General features: G+C 41.8%; 1 protein-coding gene across 1 annotated transcript in view; it reads right to left on the bottom strand.

Moving 5' to 3' along the window:
• Positions 1–21,874, bottom strand: part of TBC1D22B (TBC1 domain family, member 22B) — a 103,757-nt gene that overhangs the window by 14,447 nt on the left and 67,436 nt on the right. Inside the window, exons 11-12 of the mRNA XM_006860421.1 lie at positions 14,907–15,034; positions 14,524–14,619 (exon numbers count right to left, since the gene is read on the bottom strand). Of these exons, the coding sequence (XP_006860483.1) occupies positions 14,524–14,619; positions 14,907–15,034 (224 nt within the window). The remainder of the gene's footprint in view (positions 1–14,523; positions 14,620–14,906; positions 15,035–21,874) is intronic.

Genomic DNA, 21,874 nt, shown 5'->3' with positions numbered 1-21,874 from the left:
CAGCAGTTCGAAACTACCAGCTGCTCCGCGGGAGAAAGATGAGGCGTTCTGCCCCCGTAAAGATTTACAGCCTCAGAAACCCTGTACAGGGTCGCTATGGGTCAGAACTGACTTGACAGCACTTAACAACAACAATATGTATTAACTTGGCTAGGCCATAGGTTCTCAATGTAATAATGTAATCATCTACCATGATTTGATCTAATGTTGTAAATCCTGGTCTTTATGTATTAAAGGGAGACCCAACGTAAGATAAGCACTTGCTGCTCCTCAGAAACCCTATATAGGGTCAAGGAACTCTGGTAGCAGCGTAGTTGTCACGAGTTGGGCTGCTAACCTCAAGGTCAGCAGTTTGAAACTACCAGTGGTTCCACAGAAGAAAGATAAGTCTTTCTGCTCTGGTAAATCTTGGAAACCCTATACAGGGTCGCTATGAGTAGGAACCGACTGATGCACACCACCACCATCACCAAGAGTTACACTAACAACAACAACAACAATGTGTTAACAAGGCAGGACTTAGGTTCTATTTGTTATGTTAATGAGGCTGGGTTAAGATGGAATGCCCTGATCCTACACAAGGTAAATTTCCCAGGATGTGCCCTGCAGAGAGAGAGGAAGCTCAATACCACTAAGAAAGGAGAGCTGGGACCCAAGGTCCCTGTGCTGAGAACTATCTAGACCCAGGGAAAGACTGATGCCAAGACACAGAAGATCTCCAAGGAATCCCTAGCACACAGATATTGTAAGAAGAGAAAGACCTTCCTCCAGAGCTGACAGAGAGAGAACACCTTCCCCTAGAGCTGATGTACTGAATTTGGACTTGTTAAGTGCTGTCGAGTTGGTTCTGACCCATGCGACCTTGTATGAGGCTTCCCAGGAGCAGCTGGTGGGTTTGAACCACCTACCTTGCAGTCCAGCGCATTAACCCACAGTACCATACCAGAACTCCTTGGACTTAGAGCCTCCTAAACTGTGAAAGAATAAATCTATGGTTTCTATAGTAGTGGTTACGAATCGGGTCAGCAACGGGAGAAAGATGAGGCTTTTTGCTCCTGTAAACATTTACAGCCTTGGAAACCCTGTGCAGGGTTGCTATGAGTCAGTTCTGACTCCACGGCACATAACCACTACTACCATAGCCATCCACTTGTGATATTTCTGTTATAGCAACACTACATAACTAAGACAGTATGCAATAAGTAAAGAGACTTCGAGAATGGAAAGAGACAGGGAAAACCCGTGACAGAATGTACACTAGATGGAAGAACTAAGGAAGAAGAAAGAGACCATAAATAATAACAATAATTATAGTGGCAACAATCATTTATTGAACACTTACTACCTACAGATAGGGCTCTAAATGCTTTATGTATACTCTGTATTAACTCATTTAATTACCACATTAACACTAGGAGGAAGGTATTATTACTTCCATTTTACAGATGTGGAAATTGAGGTAGAGGTTAAAGAACATGCCCAAGGTCATAGAGTAGCATTAGACTGGGATTTGAATCCAGACATTTTGGCTCAAGAACTTACACTCATAACTACTACAGTATACATTCAATTGAGGGAAGAAAAATTGGGGGCATAAAGTAGAAGGAGGAAAAAAAAGTAGAAAAGATTCTTTGAAGGAAATCCTGAAAATGATTAATTTTACTTTGCAATGTGGGCCAAATACAAAGATTGATTGTAATAATTAACAGCCAAAGAACTTAGAACCATATAAAGCAATCACTATTAAATAACAGTCCTGGTGCGGTGCTGTTGGATAAATACTGGACAGCCAGTAACAACGTTGGCAGTTCAGACCCACCAGCCATTCCTCAGAAACCCTAGACAGGTTTGCTATGAGTCGCAACCAACTTAATGGCATTAAGAAAAAAAAAAAAAAAGTTTTATTGTAATTATGTGATAGTTTACATGGGAGGACATTAGCTTTACATTCATCCTACCGTAGTTCGTTTCATTGCCATGATTACAATCCCCTCCATGCATTATCAACCAACCAAAGGGTATACCCTGTAAGCCTGCCCCCCACCCCCCCTCCCTGCAATCTTCAGCACATAGCCCCTCTCCTTCTCTGGGTCTAAAGTCCCCAGCCACTCCATCTCTAGTGTCACTGCTTCTCTGGGTAGGGTAGGGCTCTCTGCTCTTCTCCCTTGATGGTCCCTGGGACCTCTGCTCCTAGACTGCAAACTCAATCACTCCCCTCCTTTTGCTACAAATCGTCTACCTTTACATTAACAATTATTCACTATTGTATCACAAGAGACCTATCCGCATCTCCTTTCATCAGCCCCGCCCAGGGCTACTGGATACTACTCAGTGGAGATTGTACCTTCCTCCACACCCTCAGGACCTAGGCTCCCTCAAGAAGCCAGTCACTTCTTGCCTTTGTAGCGCCCCCCCTTCCCCCCCTGCCCCATTTTGGGTAGCCAATGTCCAAGGTGCCTATCCCTGTCTACTCTGTATATTGGGGAGGTGGTAATGATCCTCTTTGTAAAGATTTGTTCCCTCTTTTGAGCTACTGCATCCATAGATGTAGAAGTTCATCAAATTGTATCATATTATTCTTTTTTTCCTCTTCTTTCTTTTTCTAGTTGAGCTTGATCATCCAGCATCCAGTCATTGAAGCTAGCTCAAGTGGGTATTATCTGCAAGTGTGGGTGTTCTTATGCATATGCCCTCTCTTCTTATCAGCTGGACACTTCACTCTCCACTCTAGTCCTCTGTGGCTATGTCAATGACTCTGGGCCCAAGAGTCCCAAGGTCTCGCCATATTGCTGGCCGACCAGGTCTCCACCTGGGTTCACAAGAGTCTGTTGAACATTGTAGGGTTTAGCTTGCAGCTTCACTGCTGTTTTTCCCTCACTTTCCCTTATCGGTGATGAACGTGGTCACCAATCAGAGCATGTATTCCCACTGTCTTAGTCTTGGAAGGCAGTTTGCCCTGAAGGGACCAGACCACTTGCCTTGATGTCTCCTGGGCAAGCAACTTGCTTGTTCTTGTAGTAATCAGTCGGACTGCCTATATTGTTTTGTATTTTTCCTGTCAGTCTTTCTTTCAAGAAGTATCTTCTGATCTTCTAGTTGCTCCAGGCTGGTCTGCTTATCCTTTCAAGTGAAAATTTCCCACCTCAGAAGATTCTGGATGTAGTTGAGGATTCCATCTATGGTCTTATGTAATGCAGAGGCTCTGCAGGAAGCCTCCTTCACTGGGCATGTTGTAGCCCCATTTTAGGTATTCCAATTAGTTGGAGTTCTGGGTGGCGCTGTGGGTTAATACGTCAGACTGCAAAGTCGTTTGAACTGTAAGGTTGGTGGTTCAAACTCACCAGCTGCTCCTAGGAAATCCTATACAGGGTCACTATGGGTCGGAATCGACTCAACGGCACTTCACAGCACAATAGCAACCAGTTATAGGCAGAAGACAGACTTACAAGCTTTCTATGGTGATTATTCTGACTCTTCCTTTCTCTCCCCTTCAAATGTCTATTTTATAATGGTATGCCAGGGAAACCAAGATTCAGAAGACAGCCAAGCATCTTAACATCATTTCCCCTCTTTTCCCCATTCCAACCATGTCTCAATCCCTGTACCCTAGAGCCCTGTTGTTTCAAAGTTGTGCATACATCATTATTTACCCCTGTCCCACTTAGCCCAATCAAACCTGCCTAATTGTTTTCCCATCCATTTTGTTCTTTCATTCCCCTCCCCCTTCTTGTGTATTGCCCCACACTATCCTGTGTCTATTCCCTGTCCCGTGCTCCACCTTCCCCTCCCTCCCCTCACCCCATCCCAGTACTCAGTGGCATTTAACAACAACAACATTAAATAAGACACTGTGTGTAGAATGACTGCAATATTGGGATTTCTTTTGTAAATACAAAGTATATTCCGTATATAAAAATAGATTCCTAGTCAAATAGTTACTCTAAAGAAATCAGCTTTTCTATTTTGAGAATTAATGATGCAGCAAAACACTTACCCTGGTCCCAATGTAACTTTTCAAAACCCAAGTCCTTGCTTCTTTTAAGGGTGTTAGAAACAGATATGGATGACAGTTGAATAGGATGAACATGAGTTAATGTCACTGAATCGTGAACCGGCAAATATGTTTTGTCACATATATATTTCCCATAATAAAAACAACAAAATGAAACAACTTGTCCTTTGATATAAACTCTTTGCAAGTCAAACTTTTATTCACTGTTTTCTTCTGCTTAAAAGCACCCTACTGCATTAGACAAGCTTCTCCTCAGAGAAAACCGAACAGGGCTGCCTTGAACAGCTCGCTGTTGTTCACAAGTAGAAATTTTGCCTTTTATCACATCAGCTTGCTTTGGGTAGAAGGTTTTTAGTTCCCAGGTTCCCTCTGAACCATTCTTATGGGCAGAATTCAAACTGGCAATTCACCAACTGTCTGTAAAGACAGGCCCTGCATTTGGGCAACGTTCCACAGTTCCACCCTTGAGTTCTTGCAGAAATGGTAGGCGGATGCCATCTGGTTCAACGGATTTATTTACATTTACTTTGGTACTTAGGCCTCCAGAATCCCACGGGCTTAGCACTATTTCATTTAATAACTCTGACCTGTCTCCTACAAAAGGCACCTTCAGAGTGGGAATCTCTCCAAGGTTTTCTTCTATAAAGACAGAAGCAAAGAATCCTCTGGACATATCTGACACTTGGCTTGAGTTTAGAGTTTTTTGCTGATTCCTTGGACTCCCTTGCCACTGAAAGGAACATCAATGATTTGGAGTCCCCTGCACGGTGCTTCTTGAAATCAGTTCTGGACCTTTGGAAGCTTTGTTGATACCTGCCCTGACACCTTTGTGAGGTTCCATGTTCAGGGCTCTCTCACAGATCTTGCTTCTCCTGAGGGGACTTTTTCTTTTTTAAACTTTTTATTGTGATTTGAGTGAAGGTTCAAGAACATATCATCAGTCTATTCAGCATATCATACACTTTGTGTCATTACAATGATCGAAACCCCTTCCATGTCCCCTCAGTTAAAATTATTTACCTGAAGTGACTTTTTAGACTAGAGGGTGACCATGCACTTGATTTGGTACTGATGTTCTCTGTCCTAAGGCAGATACTTTTCCTAGATCGGTTACCCTATAGTCAAATATATTATTTACTTTTTTTTTTTTTTAATTAAATGTTTTTATTTTGCATTGAGTGAGTTTACAGGGTACATCATCAACTTCACATTCAACCATTCATATAGCTTGTTTCATTACATTGATTATTATCCCTGCCATATATCATCAGTTTACAGTGTTTCTCTCTATCCTCTTTAGCTTTTTTTTTTTTGATGGGGGGGGATTTGGCTTTTTGGAATTTACAGTCTCGGCTTTTAGGGAAGGTTTTTACATTTGTCTGTGGATATCCAGGGCTCATGTATGAGATTACTGACAAGCATTACTGAATAATCAGATGAGGGACAGTTTGCTATGTCTACTAGGTGGCTAGAGTCTGATCCTCAGAGCCTATGGTTTGGACGGTCAATGACGCTTGGGCCCACAGGGGCTTGGCCTCCTGACCGGGTCTGTACTGTCTGCATCTGAATCCTCCTTATTTATTGATTGTTTAAGGGACGCTGCCTGTCTTAGGTGGTCATTGCGAATTCCTCAGTCTTACCAGTCATTGAGACTCATTGCAGCATGGCAATGTCTCTGTCTTAAGTAGCCGAGGTTCCACGTGATCCTTACCCGTCTCTGGCCACACGTCCAGCATAAACAGCCGCCATCCGAGGAAGGCAGGGACGGAGGAGATCAGCTGGGGACCCCATGCGCCAGACGTTGCCGGCCCACCACCTGCTCTAAGGTGACCAAGCAGGATCACTATGCTGAGGTTCAATCAAGTTCTTAGGGGATTTTACTCTCTAGCATGGGTAGCAAATGAGTAGCCACTCAGTGTTCACTTTGAGAGTTACTTATATCATAAATTTGAGCATGTAGCTGATGAATATCCCCAGACAAGTGTATATTGTTCCACAACCTCCTAAAATGCTGTTGGATTAAGTTCCAATTAATTTCTGGGTTACTGAAAGATAACACAAATCTACTTATACCTTGAGTAACCTTAGCTGGGAGTGTAGTCTGGATATATTGGGATATTATTTACTTTTAGCAATAACTCTCCATTGCCTCTTCTACTTGGCACCCAGGGACTACTAATCTGCTTTAGTCTCTATGCATTTGCCTAGTCTAGATATTTCATGTAAGTTGAATCATGCAAATTTTTTGTTTTTCTGATTTTCAATATGCGGGAGTTTTTAATATAAAAGTTTAATACCTTTATTCATGTGTACCCATGTGTGTAACCACCCCCTAGACCAAGACAGAGAATACTTTCTGTGCTCAGAGAGCTCATGGGCCTTTTAGTCCCCCACCCTCCAACTGACCTGGCTTGCATGGCTACCAGTTATGCTTGCTCTTGAACACCAGCTGAATGCTTCCCTACAATCTTATTTCAAAGTTACAAAGACACTTTTAAACATTTTAGTGGCATAAAGTTGATTTACCCAGGGCTCCAGGATCCCAAGGTTGTGGCAAGGAAAATACAAGATAAGCCTAAAGCATCTGTGGTTCTAGAAAGTAAGGAAGTGCTTAAAGATGAGAGGGGGCCATATGAGTACTAAGTGCCTTTAAAAAATCATCAATAAGAAACCAGATGGTCATCAATTGCTTTGAAGGAAAGATGAGAAGGGAAGGGCACAGTAAAGGTAGATTACTGGAAATGGAACCAGGACAGACATGATGAGAAAGCGGACACATTGGGAAGAACGTAACGATCATGTCAGTGGATAATCTGTGTAGAAATTGTTGACTGGAAATCTAATTTATTGTGGGAACTTTCACTGAAACAATATTATTTAAAAATAAAAAAAGATAGGATAGAGAATGTCAGAAAGACATAAGGGCCAACTTGAAGGTCTCCAAACTGGGCAGCAGAATAAAGAGTGATAATGTAAATACATTAAATGCTCGTGAATTTCTATTGATATAAATAAACAAGCGGGAGCAGGAGAATCTCTTCCTCATAGAAAAATTCCAATTCATAAATGTAGAAGAATGAGGAAAACAAGAAAATCGCCACTAGGCACACACCACAATAATGACTGTTGAAGGCACTAATCACTAATGGATGTTAAAATCAGTGGGAAAGAGAAACAGGGCATTTGTATAGTTTCTCCTGACAAGATACCTCGTAATTACCAAAGAGAAAACAGTAACTTTACAGTGGAGCAACCTGGTAGATCCCACCTGTAACAGCATGACCAGTAGTAATGAGACACTCAACACTGTGCATCTCCTGAGATAGAACCCTGAGAAGAACATAACCCCTTCTTTTAGATTCTTCCCTGAAATGCATGAATTCCATCTAATCATGAGATCCTATCAGGCATTCTACAAAATAACTAACCAATACTCTTGGAAAGTTTTTTGAAAATTTCCTGTCATGAAAAACCAAGCAAGACTGCCCCAGATTGGGATCTGAAGAGAAACCTGGCCCAGAAAAAGGACACAAATAATAAAACTGATAAAAATCTGGTGAAATAAGGTTAGAAGATTAAATATTATTTAATAGTATGAGGGAGCTTCAAAAAGTTTGTAAAGTGAATAGAGGTCAACACTGTTAACTGATAGCATGTGGGAGGGATTGCAATCATTGTAATGAAACGAAGTATATAATTTCTTGAATGGGGGACTGATGATCTGCTCCACAACCTTTACTCAATTCACAATAAAAAGTTTCAAACAAACAAATTAGACAAGCTTCTCCTTAGAGAAAACTGAACAGGGCTACCTTGAACAGCTCGCTTTGGTTCACAAGTGGAAATTCCTCACAAGAGGAATTTTTTCAATGAACTTTAGGAAGCCCTTCCCTCATATTTGTATCAATGCCAACTTCCTGATTAGGTTACTTATACTATGGTTAAGTTAGAATGCTAACATTTAATGAATGAGTGGGAATACCTGGGGATGCTGTACTATTTTTACAACTGTTTTGTAAGTATAAAGATATTTCCAAGTAAAAAAGTTTTTTTAAAAAAAGAACAAAAAGGTTTTGAAAAACCTGGTTTGAGTGGCATTCCATCCCTCTTTCTCTAGCCCCCCCAGGCGAAGGCTCTGGTCTTCGTGTACATCTGAAGTCTGGCCTCTACCTTTGAGCTCAGGGTGGTAGCTCTTGTACCTCCCAGACAGCAGTCCAGGCCCCTGCCTCCGTCTCCAGAACACCCTGGTGCAGTCAGTCCCGGTGACCAGGAGAGCCTCTGCTCTTCAGAGACATGTGGTGTGGGTTTGAGCTCTGTGTAGGGGCAGCATGGAAGGGAAGGAACCAGGAGGCCACAGGTCCTTCTGGCAGTGGAAGGAGAAAAACCCAGGAGCCAAAATAAGAGAGTGAAAGGAGGAGCTTTGAGTAAATTTTTTTTTTAAAGTTTTAAAAGCACCATTATCTCTTAAACATTTACTTTGTGAAAAGAAAGTCTGCTAGCACTCATCAATGAGAGGACAGAGGATGTGTAGTGAGGAGGAGGAGGAGTAAGCAGACCCTGACCTGTGAGTAGCTGTGGCAGGAGTTTGACTCAAGCGCTCCTCCTTACTTACTCTCTGTGTGGCCTTGAGCTGTTGTTAGGTGCCATTGGGTGGGTTCTGACCTACAGTGACCATATTATGTACAAACAGAATGAAACACTGCTCATTCCTGCCTCATCCTCACAATCTTTCCCATGTTTGAGCCCATTCTTACAGTCACTGTATCAATCTGTCTCATTGAAGGTCTTCCTCTATTTCTCTGACCCTCTATTTACCAATCATGATGTCCTCCAAGGACTGGTCCCTCCTAACAACATGTCCAAAGTACAGAAGACAAAGTCTTACCATCCTCACTTGCAAGGAGCATCCTGCTGTACTTCTTCCAAGACAGATTTCTTCGGGCAGTCCACGGTATAGTCAATATTTTTTACCAACACCATAATTCAAATGCATCAATTCTTCTCACATGAATGTGAGGCAAGGCTTGGGTCAGGAGCACCTTAGTTCTCAAAGTGGTATCTTTGTTCTTTAACATAAAGAGACCTTTTGCAGCAGATATGCCCAATTCAACATGTCATTTGATTTCTTGATTGCTGCTTCCATGGGTGTTGATTGTAGCTCCAAGTTAAGTGAAATCCTTGACAACTTCAATCATTTCTCCATTTATCATGATGTTGCTTATTAGTCCAGTTGTAAAGATTTTTGTTTCTTTACCTTGAACAAGCTTTCAGCAAACAAGGTTGTAGCCATCTATACATCATAGGTTGTTAATGGGTATTCCTCTAATCCTGATGCTGCATTCTTCTTCATGTAGTCCAGCTTCTCAGATTACTTGCTTGGCATACAGATTGAATACGTATGGTGAAAGGATGCAACCCTGACATAGCAAATGAATGTCCCTAAAGCTTTACTCCATCCATGTCATTAAGGTTAACTCTCCCTTGATGAAGTAGCTGTTCTCCAGTTGTATTTTGAGTGCCTTCCAACCTGAGGGGCTTATCTTCTGGCACTGTATTTGACAATGTTCCACTATAGTTCATAACGTTTTTTCAGCGGGGAATTTTTCAGAAGTGGTCTGCCTCTTCCTTCTGCCTAGTCTGTCTTAGTCTGGAAACTCCACTGAAACAAGTCAACCAGGGGTGACCCTTTCAGAATTTAAAATACCAGTGGCATAGCTTCCAGCATCACAACACCATACAAGCCATCACAGTATGACATACTGGGAGGGAAGTGGCAGCCTTGGCCTAGTTACTTAATTTCTGTGACTCAGCTACTGGTCACGAACTTCCTCATAGAACTGTTGCAAGGATTAAATGAAATTAACTACAGATAAACATTTAGAATAGTGTGTGCCATATGAAAAGTGCTAAGAATGAACTATTTATTCAGTTGGACCTTAGAAAATTGCCAACATTCGACCATTTAGCCTTATAAACACATCATTTCACAGGATCCAACCCTCGGAAACCCTGTACGGGGTCGCTATGGGTCGGAACGGACTCGACGGCACTTAACAACAACAACAACAACCTAATGTTATCATCATTTTTATTATCATCACACCAGCATAGACTGTGGGACAGCATTGCTGATGGCCCCTCCATCAGGAACCAGCAGAAAGCTCTCATTTCAGGCTGTCCGTGGGCCTCAGAAGGTGCCAGTCATATTGCCACACAGTACCTGTGCACACATATGCCTCTGCTTCCATCGCTCATGCATTGTAATGTTCCTCCATGGTCAGTGAACTGAGACGGCTGCTCAGCCAGGGAAGAGCAGGTACCCTTCCTTCTAGAGGCTTCTGCCACAGCGAGGGTACTGCCCTTTGTCCCTGTGCACTCTGATTCCTCCTCTTTGGCCCAACTCACTCATTCAACTCAACTGCTTTATCCAGGATTTGCCTAGCATAGTTTATTCAGATAAAGTAAAAAAAAAAAAAACCCCACCACAACAACTCATAATGAAAACTCTGGTTTCACTGCTTCCCAGACACAGGACTACACTGCATGTAGCAATAATATTTATGATTCATGACAATAAAATCATGTTTTGAGGGCTAAATGAAAAGTATAGTGATCTAGCTGTCTTACGTGTATTTACGCCTGTTATCCCAATCTTATTGGTAAGAAAACTGAGACACAGAGGGCCAAGTTATTGGCTCAAGGTCACGTGGTTAGAGTGGTGGAACTGGAATTGGGTTCCAGGCAGTGACGCTTAGAGATTACAGCTCAACTACTCCATTATTCCGCAGAGTCCCTGACTTTAGTAAAAAGGTGGCTATCTTCTCAACTGGCTCCCTTTACACCTGGCTCTTTCTCCTGCTCTTTCAGGGTGACAAATGACTGGTGTGCTGAAACTGCCACCACATCCACTTCCATTTCTGCAGTGACTTTCCCTGGTTTTCCTTTGAGCCACTTACTTGCAGCTGTTAGCCCTAATAGGTCTCTCTTCCTGGCTGGGTCTTTCTGCCTTTCTAGGGTCCCTGTAGTTATTTACTGAGCTGCCTTAGCAGGAATTCAATTACAAACAGCTCTTTAGTGTTAGGATGTAAGTGCCTCCCTTCTCTGCAGAAATCGTGTCCAGTATCTCACCATTTGACACGATGCATTTGTGACCCTGTCCCTTAGACCTATGCTTTACTTCTGTCTCCTAAAGGGCACTGTATATTCATCCCAACACAGCCAGGACATTGTTTCTTTTATTGGTAATAGGTATAGGAGACACTTGGCAGCTATTCCAGTGTAACTGCCCATCCTATTGTGTCTAAAACAAAGAGACGAGAACCCGCCACAAGTCGGAGATCTTGGTGCGGACACAGCAGCAGACAACAATGCCCAGTGTTCTCTGGGTTACTGCAGGAAGACTTCACCTCCATCAGCTCACTGAATGTGCTACCTGGGAAAGAAGACCATCCCTTGGTCTAGCCCAGCTAGACACTGTAAAGACACTGTGGATTGTTAAGAACCTTTCCAGGAATCACCTCCATCTTTCTGAGTTATCTGGGAAGCCCTGTGATGACAAGGTTCTCTGGGCCTGGCTCCTGATAACTAAATGAGGGGTCATGCTCTCAAGATGCTACACCACCTCAACCACATTATCAAAACTGATAGCTCACCTCAGCACATGGCCATTCCTGCCCCCATCCTCATTCATCCTTTGTTGTTGTTGTTAGGTGCCATCAAGTCAGTACTGACTCATAGTGACCTTATACACAACAGAACGAAACACTGCCTGATCCTCACTATTATTGCCACGCTTGAGGCCATCAATACTGCCACTTGGCCAATCCATCTCACTGGGGGTCTTCCTCTTTTTCTCTGACCTTCCACCTTACCAAACATGATATCCTTCTATAGCGACTGATCCCTCCTGACAATATGTCTGAAGTATAAGAGACGAAGTTTGACCATTGTGGGCTCCAAGGAGCACTCTGGTTGCACTTCTTCCAACACGGATCTGTTGGTTCTTTTGGCAGCCCATGGTACTTTCAATATTCTCCTCCAACACCATAACTCAAATGCATCAATTCTTCTACAGTCTTCCTTATTTACTGTCCAGTTTTCACATGCATATGAGGGTATTGAAAATATCATGGCTTGGGTCAGGTGCACCTTAGTCTTCAAACTGACATCTTTGCTCTTCAGGACTTTAAAAAGGTCTTGTGCAGCAGATTTGCCTAATGCAATACGTAGTTTGATTTCTTGATTGCTGCTTTCATGAGTGATGATAATTGATCCAAGAAGAATGAAGTCCTTGACAACTTCAATCTTTTCTCCATTGCCAAGAATGTTGTTTATTAGTCCAGTGGTGAGGATTTCTGTTTTCTTTACATTGAGATGCAATCCATACTGAAGGCTGTGCTCTTTGATCTTCATCAGTAAAAAATGTTTTAAGTTCTCTTCACTTTCAGCAAGCAAGGTTGTATCATCTGCATATTGCAGGTTGTTAACGAGTCTTCCTCCAATCCTGATGCCACGTTTTTCTTCATAGAACCCAGTTTCTTGGATTATTTGCTCAGCATGCACGTTGAATAAGTATGGTGAAAGAGTACAACCCTGTCGCACACCTTCATCCTAGGATGTCATTCATCTTTAGAGATTACACCTTCATCCTAGGATGAATAACATCCTAGGATGAAGGTGTGCGACAGGGTTGTATTCTTTCACCATATGCTGCTGGCTGCCAATACTGATGGCTCTTTATCAGTGGCCTGCAGCCTCACATCATGATGAGCACCTACTCACAGAAGTCAACCCATCCACTCTTTCATTTATCTTTCAAAGCCCAGCTCTCTACGAATAGGCTTCTGGTCTATAACCACCTCACACCAGTTACAGAGTGGGGCTGCTCGAGAATCATGGAGAGTGGTTACTGCTCTGGAAAACACTACGTTATTAGTTGGAACTTAGAAAAACATTCACTCTCTCTTGCTTTTTTCCATGTTTTAAAAAAAGAAATACGTGTCTCTTAAAACACTCATCACCAACCCTCAAACAATCCACAGCAAACAAATTAAGAAAACAAAAGTCTCCTCCTCCCTCTAGAGATAATGACTATGAACAGTCTTCAGACCTTTCTCTCTGCAGAGGGTAGGGCCTGACAATCTCGGTCCTCAATGCCCATTCCCCCACCCCCAGTTTGGGGTCCTCCTGGAGCCGTGTCTGGCATTCACACCTAACACACGTCCTTCTTAATTCTCCTTCATGGAGACTCTTTGTAGCAACCCACCCAGGGCTTCCAAGACACTGCAGCCTCACTGGTCAGTCTGGCTCAGTCTCCTCTTCTCTGTCCACCTCTTCTGACCTCTTCATGCAGGAGTGTGCCATGGTGTCGGCCCCACTCCCGTATGTACTCACCTCCTCAGGGAATCGTCTCCAGTCTCCTGGCTTTACACACCTTCTCACCACAGGCTACTAGATTTATATGTCCAACCTGGCTGCTCTCTATCCATCTCCAGACTCAAGATTTATTGGTCTATTCTACATCTCTGTTTGGATGTCTAACTGTATTTCAAACTCAACTTGCCCCACACTGGACTCCTGATCTTCCCTGGTGTATCAGACTCTATCTCAGCCTACCTTATTCCTGACCCAACGTGTCAGCAAATTCTGATGGCTCTATTTTCAAAACAGATTCAGAAGACTACGGTAGCCTCCTGGGGGACCTCTTTGCTTCCACCCTTGCTCATACCTACAATCTATATAGAAGCCAGAGAGATCCTTTAAAAACTTAGGTCAGGTTACATCACTCCTATGCTCAAGATCTTCTCATATGTCCTCTTTCATACAGCATAAAAGTGAAAGTAGTTGGTGGTCTGGGTCCCTTGTGACTTCTGGCCTCACTTCTTTCTGTCCTTCCCTGGATTCCTCAGGCCACAGCAGCCCCGCTCATGACACCCTGAGCAGACACGCATTCCCCCAGATGTCTACCTGGCAGGCTCCTCCACTTTCCTGAAGCCTTTCTTCAGAGGTCACCTGCTCAGTAAGCCTATGTTACCTTATTTAGTATTGCAACCTGTTCCTTCCCTAACACCTAACAATCACTTTTCCCTTCCCCATTTTTTCATTCTGTTCATCTTTTATCACCTTCTAACATTTAAACGATTTCCTTATTTATGATGCTTTTGTTTATTGTACATGTCTTCCCAACTAGAATGTAAGCTCTGTGAGAATACAGACCTCTCTGCTTCATTTCTTGACTGCTCTATCCTTCCAAAGTGCCTTGCACACGGCAGGCAGGCAGTGACTATTTGTCAGTGGGTGAATGGAAGGTCTAGTCCTGCCCAGCTGTCCTGCAGCCTTTTCGTACTGCAAGAACTCTTTGACAAACGGCTTATTGCCAGAAGGGAGGGACAACCTTTCTTCTTTCCCTTTCCCATCCAGGTAGCTGCTCTGGGCCCTTCTATCTGTAATGAATGAGCTAATTCCCACTCTGACATTCCTTCTCAGCCCAGGCTGAGCTCCTGGACACGCACCTGAAAGTCCTCCTCATCCAAGATCTCTTTCCTCCACTTGATCAAGAAGGCTGCACACACATAGAGATGGAAGTGGGAGAACCCTTCTGGTTCAGACTGGAAAGGAAGAAAAACAAAACAAAGCAGTTAGGTCTCCATGCCCTGACAAGGAGCTGCCTCTGGTCCTCCCAGTTCCATTCCTTCTAGGAGGTGGGAGAGCAACAGAACACCCCTTTCATGGCTGGGAAAACAGAAGCCTGAAAAGCAGAGCCTGTGTCCCTTGCAGGCAGAGAAGTGAGGGTCGAGGAGGGGAGTGGTGCTCTCACAGCTACATTCCACACTATGGCAGGGAGCTGGGCACCACAGGCACACTAGTGAAGAGAGGGCAAGGGATCACGTCGTACCTGGTAGGTGTCCCACAGGCGGATGGTGCAGCGAAGGGGAAGCTCTCGCATAAGCAAATTGTTCATCCAACGAAAGGCGAACTGTAGATATTCGACCTCGTACTTCCTGAAGTGATTATGTACCTGCTCTGAAACAGGAGGTGCCATTGATCACAGGGTACAAGCTGGGAGGAATCAGATCCTGAAAGACTCACATGAGCCAAATACTGGCAGTTTCCAATGCTTCCCACCCCTCTCCCTGGGGAAGCTGAGAAAGTGGGGCAAACAAGCATCTGACTGTCCTTTTAGTGTGATTTCAACATTTCACAGCAACACTGTGTGTATATGGTAAATATACACACAGCCCTTAACTTAGTTTGGCACATACTGAAACTATTTCGACATCCCATAGCGATGTTCTAGGTGCTTCTCTTGCTTTTTGAACAGTCCGAAAAGCAGGAGACATAAGGCTCACTTGGCAGCTCATCAGAGAAAGAACCAGAATAGAAAAGAACCTTGGAGGGCACCTTGGACATCCTCCCACTGGTGAGGAATTCCTCTTCAGCTTCCCTGACAGATGGTTAGCCAGCAGGTACTTAAACACTGCTGGTGGAGGAGGCTCACTGACTCCACGCAAGGGCAGCCCTCCTCTGATGCACTCAATGATTCACCAGAAAGGATTTCTCCATAGGAAACAGAGATGAGCTCCCTCCTCACTCCCAGCCCTTGGTAACAGTGTGGTATTCTGGAGCAACCCCAAACAAACCTGTTGCCCAGTCTACAGGACAGCTTTTCAAATACTGCTTGATAGTTTGTTTGTTATGAAATTATTATCCTCCTCAGCTTCCTAGCCTATAAAATGACGACTATCATTCATCCCTCAGAGTCTAGGGAGAATGAAAGGAGAAAATGCATGCAGTATGGTGATAACAGCACCTGGAACATGATAAATATTTAATGCAATTCTGGAAAGAACTATTAATAGTAGTTCTTTCTGGGGGAATAGGATTTGAGAAAGAGGGAGGATTTTTACCTTTTTTTATGAATTGTTCAGAAATTTTTAAAAAACCATAAAAATATATAAAATAAAAATTCACTCTCCTAAAATTGCTTTTTTTTTCAATCCTAAAGCCTTTTTTTTTTTTTTTAATCAACCCTTTGTAAGGACATCAAAACAAGGATAGGGCAGAAAATGGCAAAAACACTTTTTTCTCTGATTGCTGGCTCTTGTCAGCACCTTAGAAACCCTGCACACCAATCTCTAGTTGAGGGACTTGAAGATCTGGACATAGGCCCCAAGGTGTGTGTGTGTCAGGGCAACTGTGGGGACTGATAGCTGGGTCAGGATATAAGGAACACAGACGAAAGCATCACCTGTAATGTATATGAAGCAACTGTGAATGGGCAAATGAGCCAGGAAAACGGGAATCCTTAGTCATACAAGAAAGCTGGAGTGGTTCAATTTTCAATCAAGCAATAGATAGGTTTATAGGATGGACACCACACAATGATTTGAGAACAAATGGACACCATTTGAGATCAAAAGGGCAGCATTTACCAAAGGACAAAATTCAGAAAGGTGGAGAAAGAAGTAAGAATGGAAACAAGAAATACAGGGAGGAAGTGGGATAAGTGATGTTACATTGAGGGGATTCAGTTGGATGAAACAAAGTGTACCATCTGCTAAATGTAAAACTGATGATTTGCTCTGTAAACTTTCACTCAACTCACAATAAAAAGTTAAAAGAAAGACAGAAAGCTGGAGTGAATGAGACAAATCAAAAAAGGTTTTCATGAAAAGAGAACCTGGGACAGAACAGAGAAAAAGATGCAACTTCTGTATGAGAAAACAAAAAAGCATCATTGGATGATCAGAAAATTCGGGAAATGAGTTTGATGACTTGGTGTGGTAACTGGGAAAGTCATACAGAAGATACAACTGAACCAGTATTAGAGATACTGCTTTAACAGAAGACATTATTAGGTCACATGTACATGTCATTTAACTTAATTCTGACTTCTTGGATTTCAGTTTCTCCATTTTCCAGTCCTGTTTTAGTTCTAACATTTCATGTTTCCAGGCTAGAGTCAAGGAATCACTGCAATGACTCCTGTTCCTCAAAGACATTCTGATTCAGAACAAGTCACATCTCGATCCCCCCATCCAAAACAGGTCATAGGAGCTGTCGGAAGTCTTGCTAGAGTATCAGCCCGATTTGAAGGCCCTATTTTGGTCAAGCCCAGGCATCCCGAGTTACATCACCACATGAAGAGCAAGGTCACACTACAGACTTGAGAAGCTAAAAGTAACCAAGAGCCAAGGAAGGTTTCAGAACAGTAGAGGGACGTGCCTAGACAGTGCTTCAGAAAGATGAGCCCAGCAGTTTTATGATAGATGGTTTGGATGAGGAGAGTATGAAGAAGGTGAGTTCTTCTAAGAGGAAGTTGCAAAAATTTAGGAATAGTTGGAACTGAGCTGTGTCTAGGGAAATAAAGAAGTTGGGTGAATTTGAGAAGAGGCCCTGAGGAGAACTGACAGAACTTGGTGACGGATGACTACAGGGAAAGAAGAGGAGGTGGGGCTAGATGGAGGATTAGGCAGCAGAAAGGCTGCGCAGACTCTCTGCAGGAAGGATCCAGAAAACTGGATGAAACAGATACAGAAGATGGTCCTGGAACCCTGAGCTTCAGAGGAAAGGATAGAACAGTGGATCAAATGCTTACTGGGACAGAGAGATGAATAGACGTGGCGAGATTGATGAGCAGTGGCAGCTGAAGGAACCTGCTGCAGCCATCTTTAGAGTTGTGTCTTTAGACGACAAAACACACTTGTGTTGTAGAAACCTACTTGTGGATTGTAGAGACAAAGGTGTAATGTTATGATTTTTCTTTCCTTTTATTCCAATATGCATACACTCCCAGGGAATCTCTCACTTTCCAGGTGGTTGAAGTCATTTGGAGATTGTGAGTCCCAGGGAGGAGCTATCTATAGTAACCCCATTTGGGCAGGCGCCATTCCAAATCTGCAAAGTCTAACCTGGGGGATTGAATGGATGTGTGGGGTACAGAAAAAAGGAGGAAAAGAAATGAAGGAAAGGAAGCGATTTATGTGGGCCTGCCAGACATGGCATGGCCATTTTGAATTTTCTCAGGCAGCTGTAAAGGTAAGAGGCCAGAAGGTAGTGCAGCATATCCCTTATTGGAGGAGAGAGAGTCACTGACTTTCATTTTTTTCTGTGTAGACTGGTTTTTTTGTTTTCCTTCTTCTTGCCTCACCTGATAAGAGACAGCAACTGTAGTCACACAGCCAAGCACAGCTGTACCCTCTACAACACTACTAATTGGGCAAGAGCCAATACCAGCTGCTATACACCAAAACAGTGACTACAACCAATATCAGTTAAATACACTCTGAATTGAACTGTATGAACAGTGAATAGAGAAACTCATCTCCTGATCATACCCACCAGGAAGCCATTGGTGATTGCCTAAGAATACACCAACATACATTCATCTACTTTATACAAATACAACACCACCACAATGCCAAGAAAGCAGCAGAAAATGTCTATTAACAAGAAGAAACGAGACAGAGTAGCTCAAACAACCAACCAAGAGGTAGAGCTCAAAAATGTTTTTGAAGAAGAAGAGGCACTGGAACTACCTAAAAACGAATTCAGGAGAATGAAATGTAGGTATATCCAAACAATTAACATGAAAGTCGAGGAAAACAAGAATGAATTCAGAAAAGCACTACAGGAACAATCAAACAAAACAGATTAAGGACTGGAGTCAATACAAACCCTAAAAACAGAAATCCAGAAGATCAATACTAAGATATCAGAAATGGACAATAAACTGAAAGGGCAAAGGAGTAGATTTGAATCAATGGAAGCCGGAATTAGAAAACTTACAGACAAATCTCTCAACATTAGTAAGATAGAAGGATAATCAGAAAAAATAAAGAAAAAAATCAAAAGTAAGCCTAAGATTCATGTGCGACAACATGTAGAGGACCAACCTGTTCTGGATCAGAATTCCAGGTCAGGAAGAGACAAAGAAAACCACAGAAAAGATAGGTGAAGAAAATTTTCCTAACATCATGAAAGATGAGACAGATGATAAGCATTTAGGAAACTGAACAAACTCTAAACAGGATAGACCCCAAAAGACAATCACTAAGACATTTCATAATCAAATTATCCAAAATCAAAGACAAGGAAAGAATCCTGAATGCAGCTCGATGAAAAAGAAATGCAACCTACAAAGGAAAACCATTAAGATTAAGCTCTGATTTCTCAGCAGAAACCATGCAGGCAAGCAAGAAGGCAATGGGAAGAAATATGCAAAGCTCTGAAAGAAAATATTGCCAACCAAGAATCATACCCAGCAAAATGTCCCTCAAATACAATGGCAAAATTAGAACATTTCTAGATAAACAAAAATTACAGGAATTTGTAAAAACCAAGCCAACTCTACAAAAAATATTAAAGAAAGTCCTTTGGATTGAGAACCAACAACAGCAGAAGACAACCAGAGATTGGCATACATGGCAACACCACCCAGAATTCAATTCAGATATAGAAATATCCAGAGTACAACAAAACTACAAGCCTGAAGATAGGGAATCAGAGATATCAATCTATAATAAAGGCAACTATAGAGCAAAAAAAGTTATGGAATACCAAATGGTGAGGAAGTCAAGTAGATTTCAGGATAAAATAGGCTGTGTTAAATTGAAGAGGAAATTAATAAATTACAGGGTAACCTCATAGAAACTTAATACATCTTCATATCAAATGAAGAAAAAGAAATCCATGAAGATTTTGTAAACATAGAAAAAAAAAAGAAATTGACGAAAAAAAGCACAAAGCAAATGAACAAAGACAACAACAGCACCATAAAAAACAAACAGCATAATGACAACAATTAATCCATATACCTGTTGATAACTGGCACTTAACAACAACAACAACATTGATAATTACACTGAATGTCAATGGATTATATACACCGGTCAAGAGACAGAGAGTAGCAGAATGAATAAGAAAACAGGATCTTTCAATATACTCTCTACAAGAGACACATCATACATACAAAGGAAAACATAGATTAAAAATTAAAGGATGGAAAAAATGTATCAAGCTAATACCAATCAAACATGAATAGGAGTAGTAATATTAATCTCTGATAAAGTAAACTTTAAGGCAAAAACCAGCATAAAAGGTATGGAAGGACATTATCTCATGATTAAAGGGTCAACTGAACAAGAGGACATAACAATAACAAATATCTATGCTCTCAACGAAAAAGCCTCAAAATACATAAATCAAATGTTAATAGAACTGAAGAAAGAAACAGATAACTCTAAAACAATAGTACTGGTGTGGCACTGTAGGATAAGCACTAGACTACATGGTCAGTTTGAACCGCAAGGTGGGTGGTTCAAACTCACCAGTTGCTCCTTGGAAATCCTATAGAGGGCCACATGAGTTGGAAGAGATTTGAAGGCACTTAGCAAAAACAATAACAGTAATAGTAAGAGATTTTAATACACCACTGCCAAAAAAGGACAGAAAAACAAACTCAACAAAGACACAAAGGAACTAAACAACACAATCAACTTGACCTCATAGATTTTATAGATCATTCAACTCAACAACAGCACAATACACATTGTTTTCCAGTACACATGGAACATTCTCCAATAGACCATGTTAGGCCACAAAGCAAGTCTCAATAAATTTAAAAACATCAAAATTCTACAAACCATCTTCTCAGATCACAATGCTATAAAATCAGCAATCAACAATAGGAAGATGAAGGAAACAAAATCAAATACATGGAAACTGAATAACATGCTACTTAAAAGATATTGGGTAACAGAATAAATAAAAAATGAAATTTAAAAAATTTCTTGAAGTAAATGAGACTGAAAACACAACATACCTAAACCTTTGGGACACAGGAAAAGGACAGCTTAGATGGCAATTTACCCAATGAATGCACACATCCAAAAAGAAGAAAGAATCAAAATCAACACATAATGCAACATCTCCAACAATGAGAAAAAGACCAGCAAATGTAAGCCTACAGTCACCAGAAGAAAAGAAAGATTAGAGCAGAAATAAATGAATTAGAAAACAGAAAAATAGACCCAATAAGACAAGAAGCTGGTTCTTTGAAAGATTAAGATAATTGACAAGCCATTGGCAAATCTAACAAGAGAAAAGAGGGAGAAGACCTAAATAACAGACATATATGTGACATCACAACAGAACGGAAATAAAAAGGATAATAATAGAATATCATGAAGACTTGTACTTCAATAAATTTGAAAATCTTGAAGAAATGGATAAATTTTAGAAAAACATGACCTACCAAAACTAACACAGAGTGAAATAGAAAACTTGAAATAGAAAAAGAAGAAATTGATCAGGTCATTAAAAAACTCCCAACAAAGAGGGAAGCGGAGAAACGGGGCAGATGGGAGAACAACTGGGCATGTTCGAAAGCGCTAAAGGGGACAGAGATAAAGGACGATATATACACAGCCTTGGAACGGCAGGGCTCTGAGATACAGGGATTGAGTCATGGTTGGAATGGGGTGGGGGGAATCATGTTAAGATGCTTGACTGTTTTTGTTTGTTTGTTTTAATCTTGGTTTCCCTTGCATTATAATATAGAGTAGATACTGGAGAGGGAGAGAAAGGAATAGTCAGAAACACCACACTAGAAGGCTTGTAAGTCTGTCTTCTGCCTATGACTGATTGGAATACCTAAAATGGGGCTACAGCGTACCCAGTAAACGAGGCTTCTCGCGGAGCCTTGGCAATACATAAAACTATAGGTAGAAACCAGAACCACATCCAGATCTCCAGAGATGAGAAATCCCCACTTGAGAGAATGAGCAGACCAGCCTGGAGCGGCTAGAAGAATAAAAGATACCTCTTGAAAGAAAGACCTGCAGGAAAAATGGAGGCAGATGG

Source organism: Chrysochloris asiatica, unplaced genomic scaffold (assembly GCF_000296735.1).
Source record: "Chrysochloris asiatica unplaced genomic scaffold, ChrAsi1.0 scaffold00038, whole genome shotgun sequence".
In the NCBI taxonomy this organism is placed as follows: domain Eukaryota; kingdom Metazoa; phylum Chordata; class Mammalia; order Afrosoricida; family Chrysochloridae; genus Chrysochloris; species Chrysochloris asiatica.
This window is presented reverse-complemented; position numbering and strand designations above follow the sequence as displayed.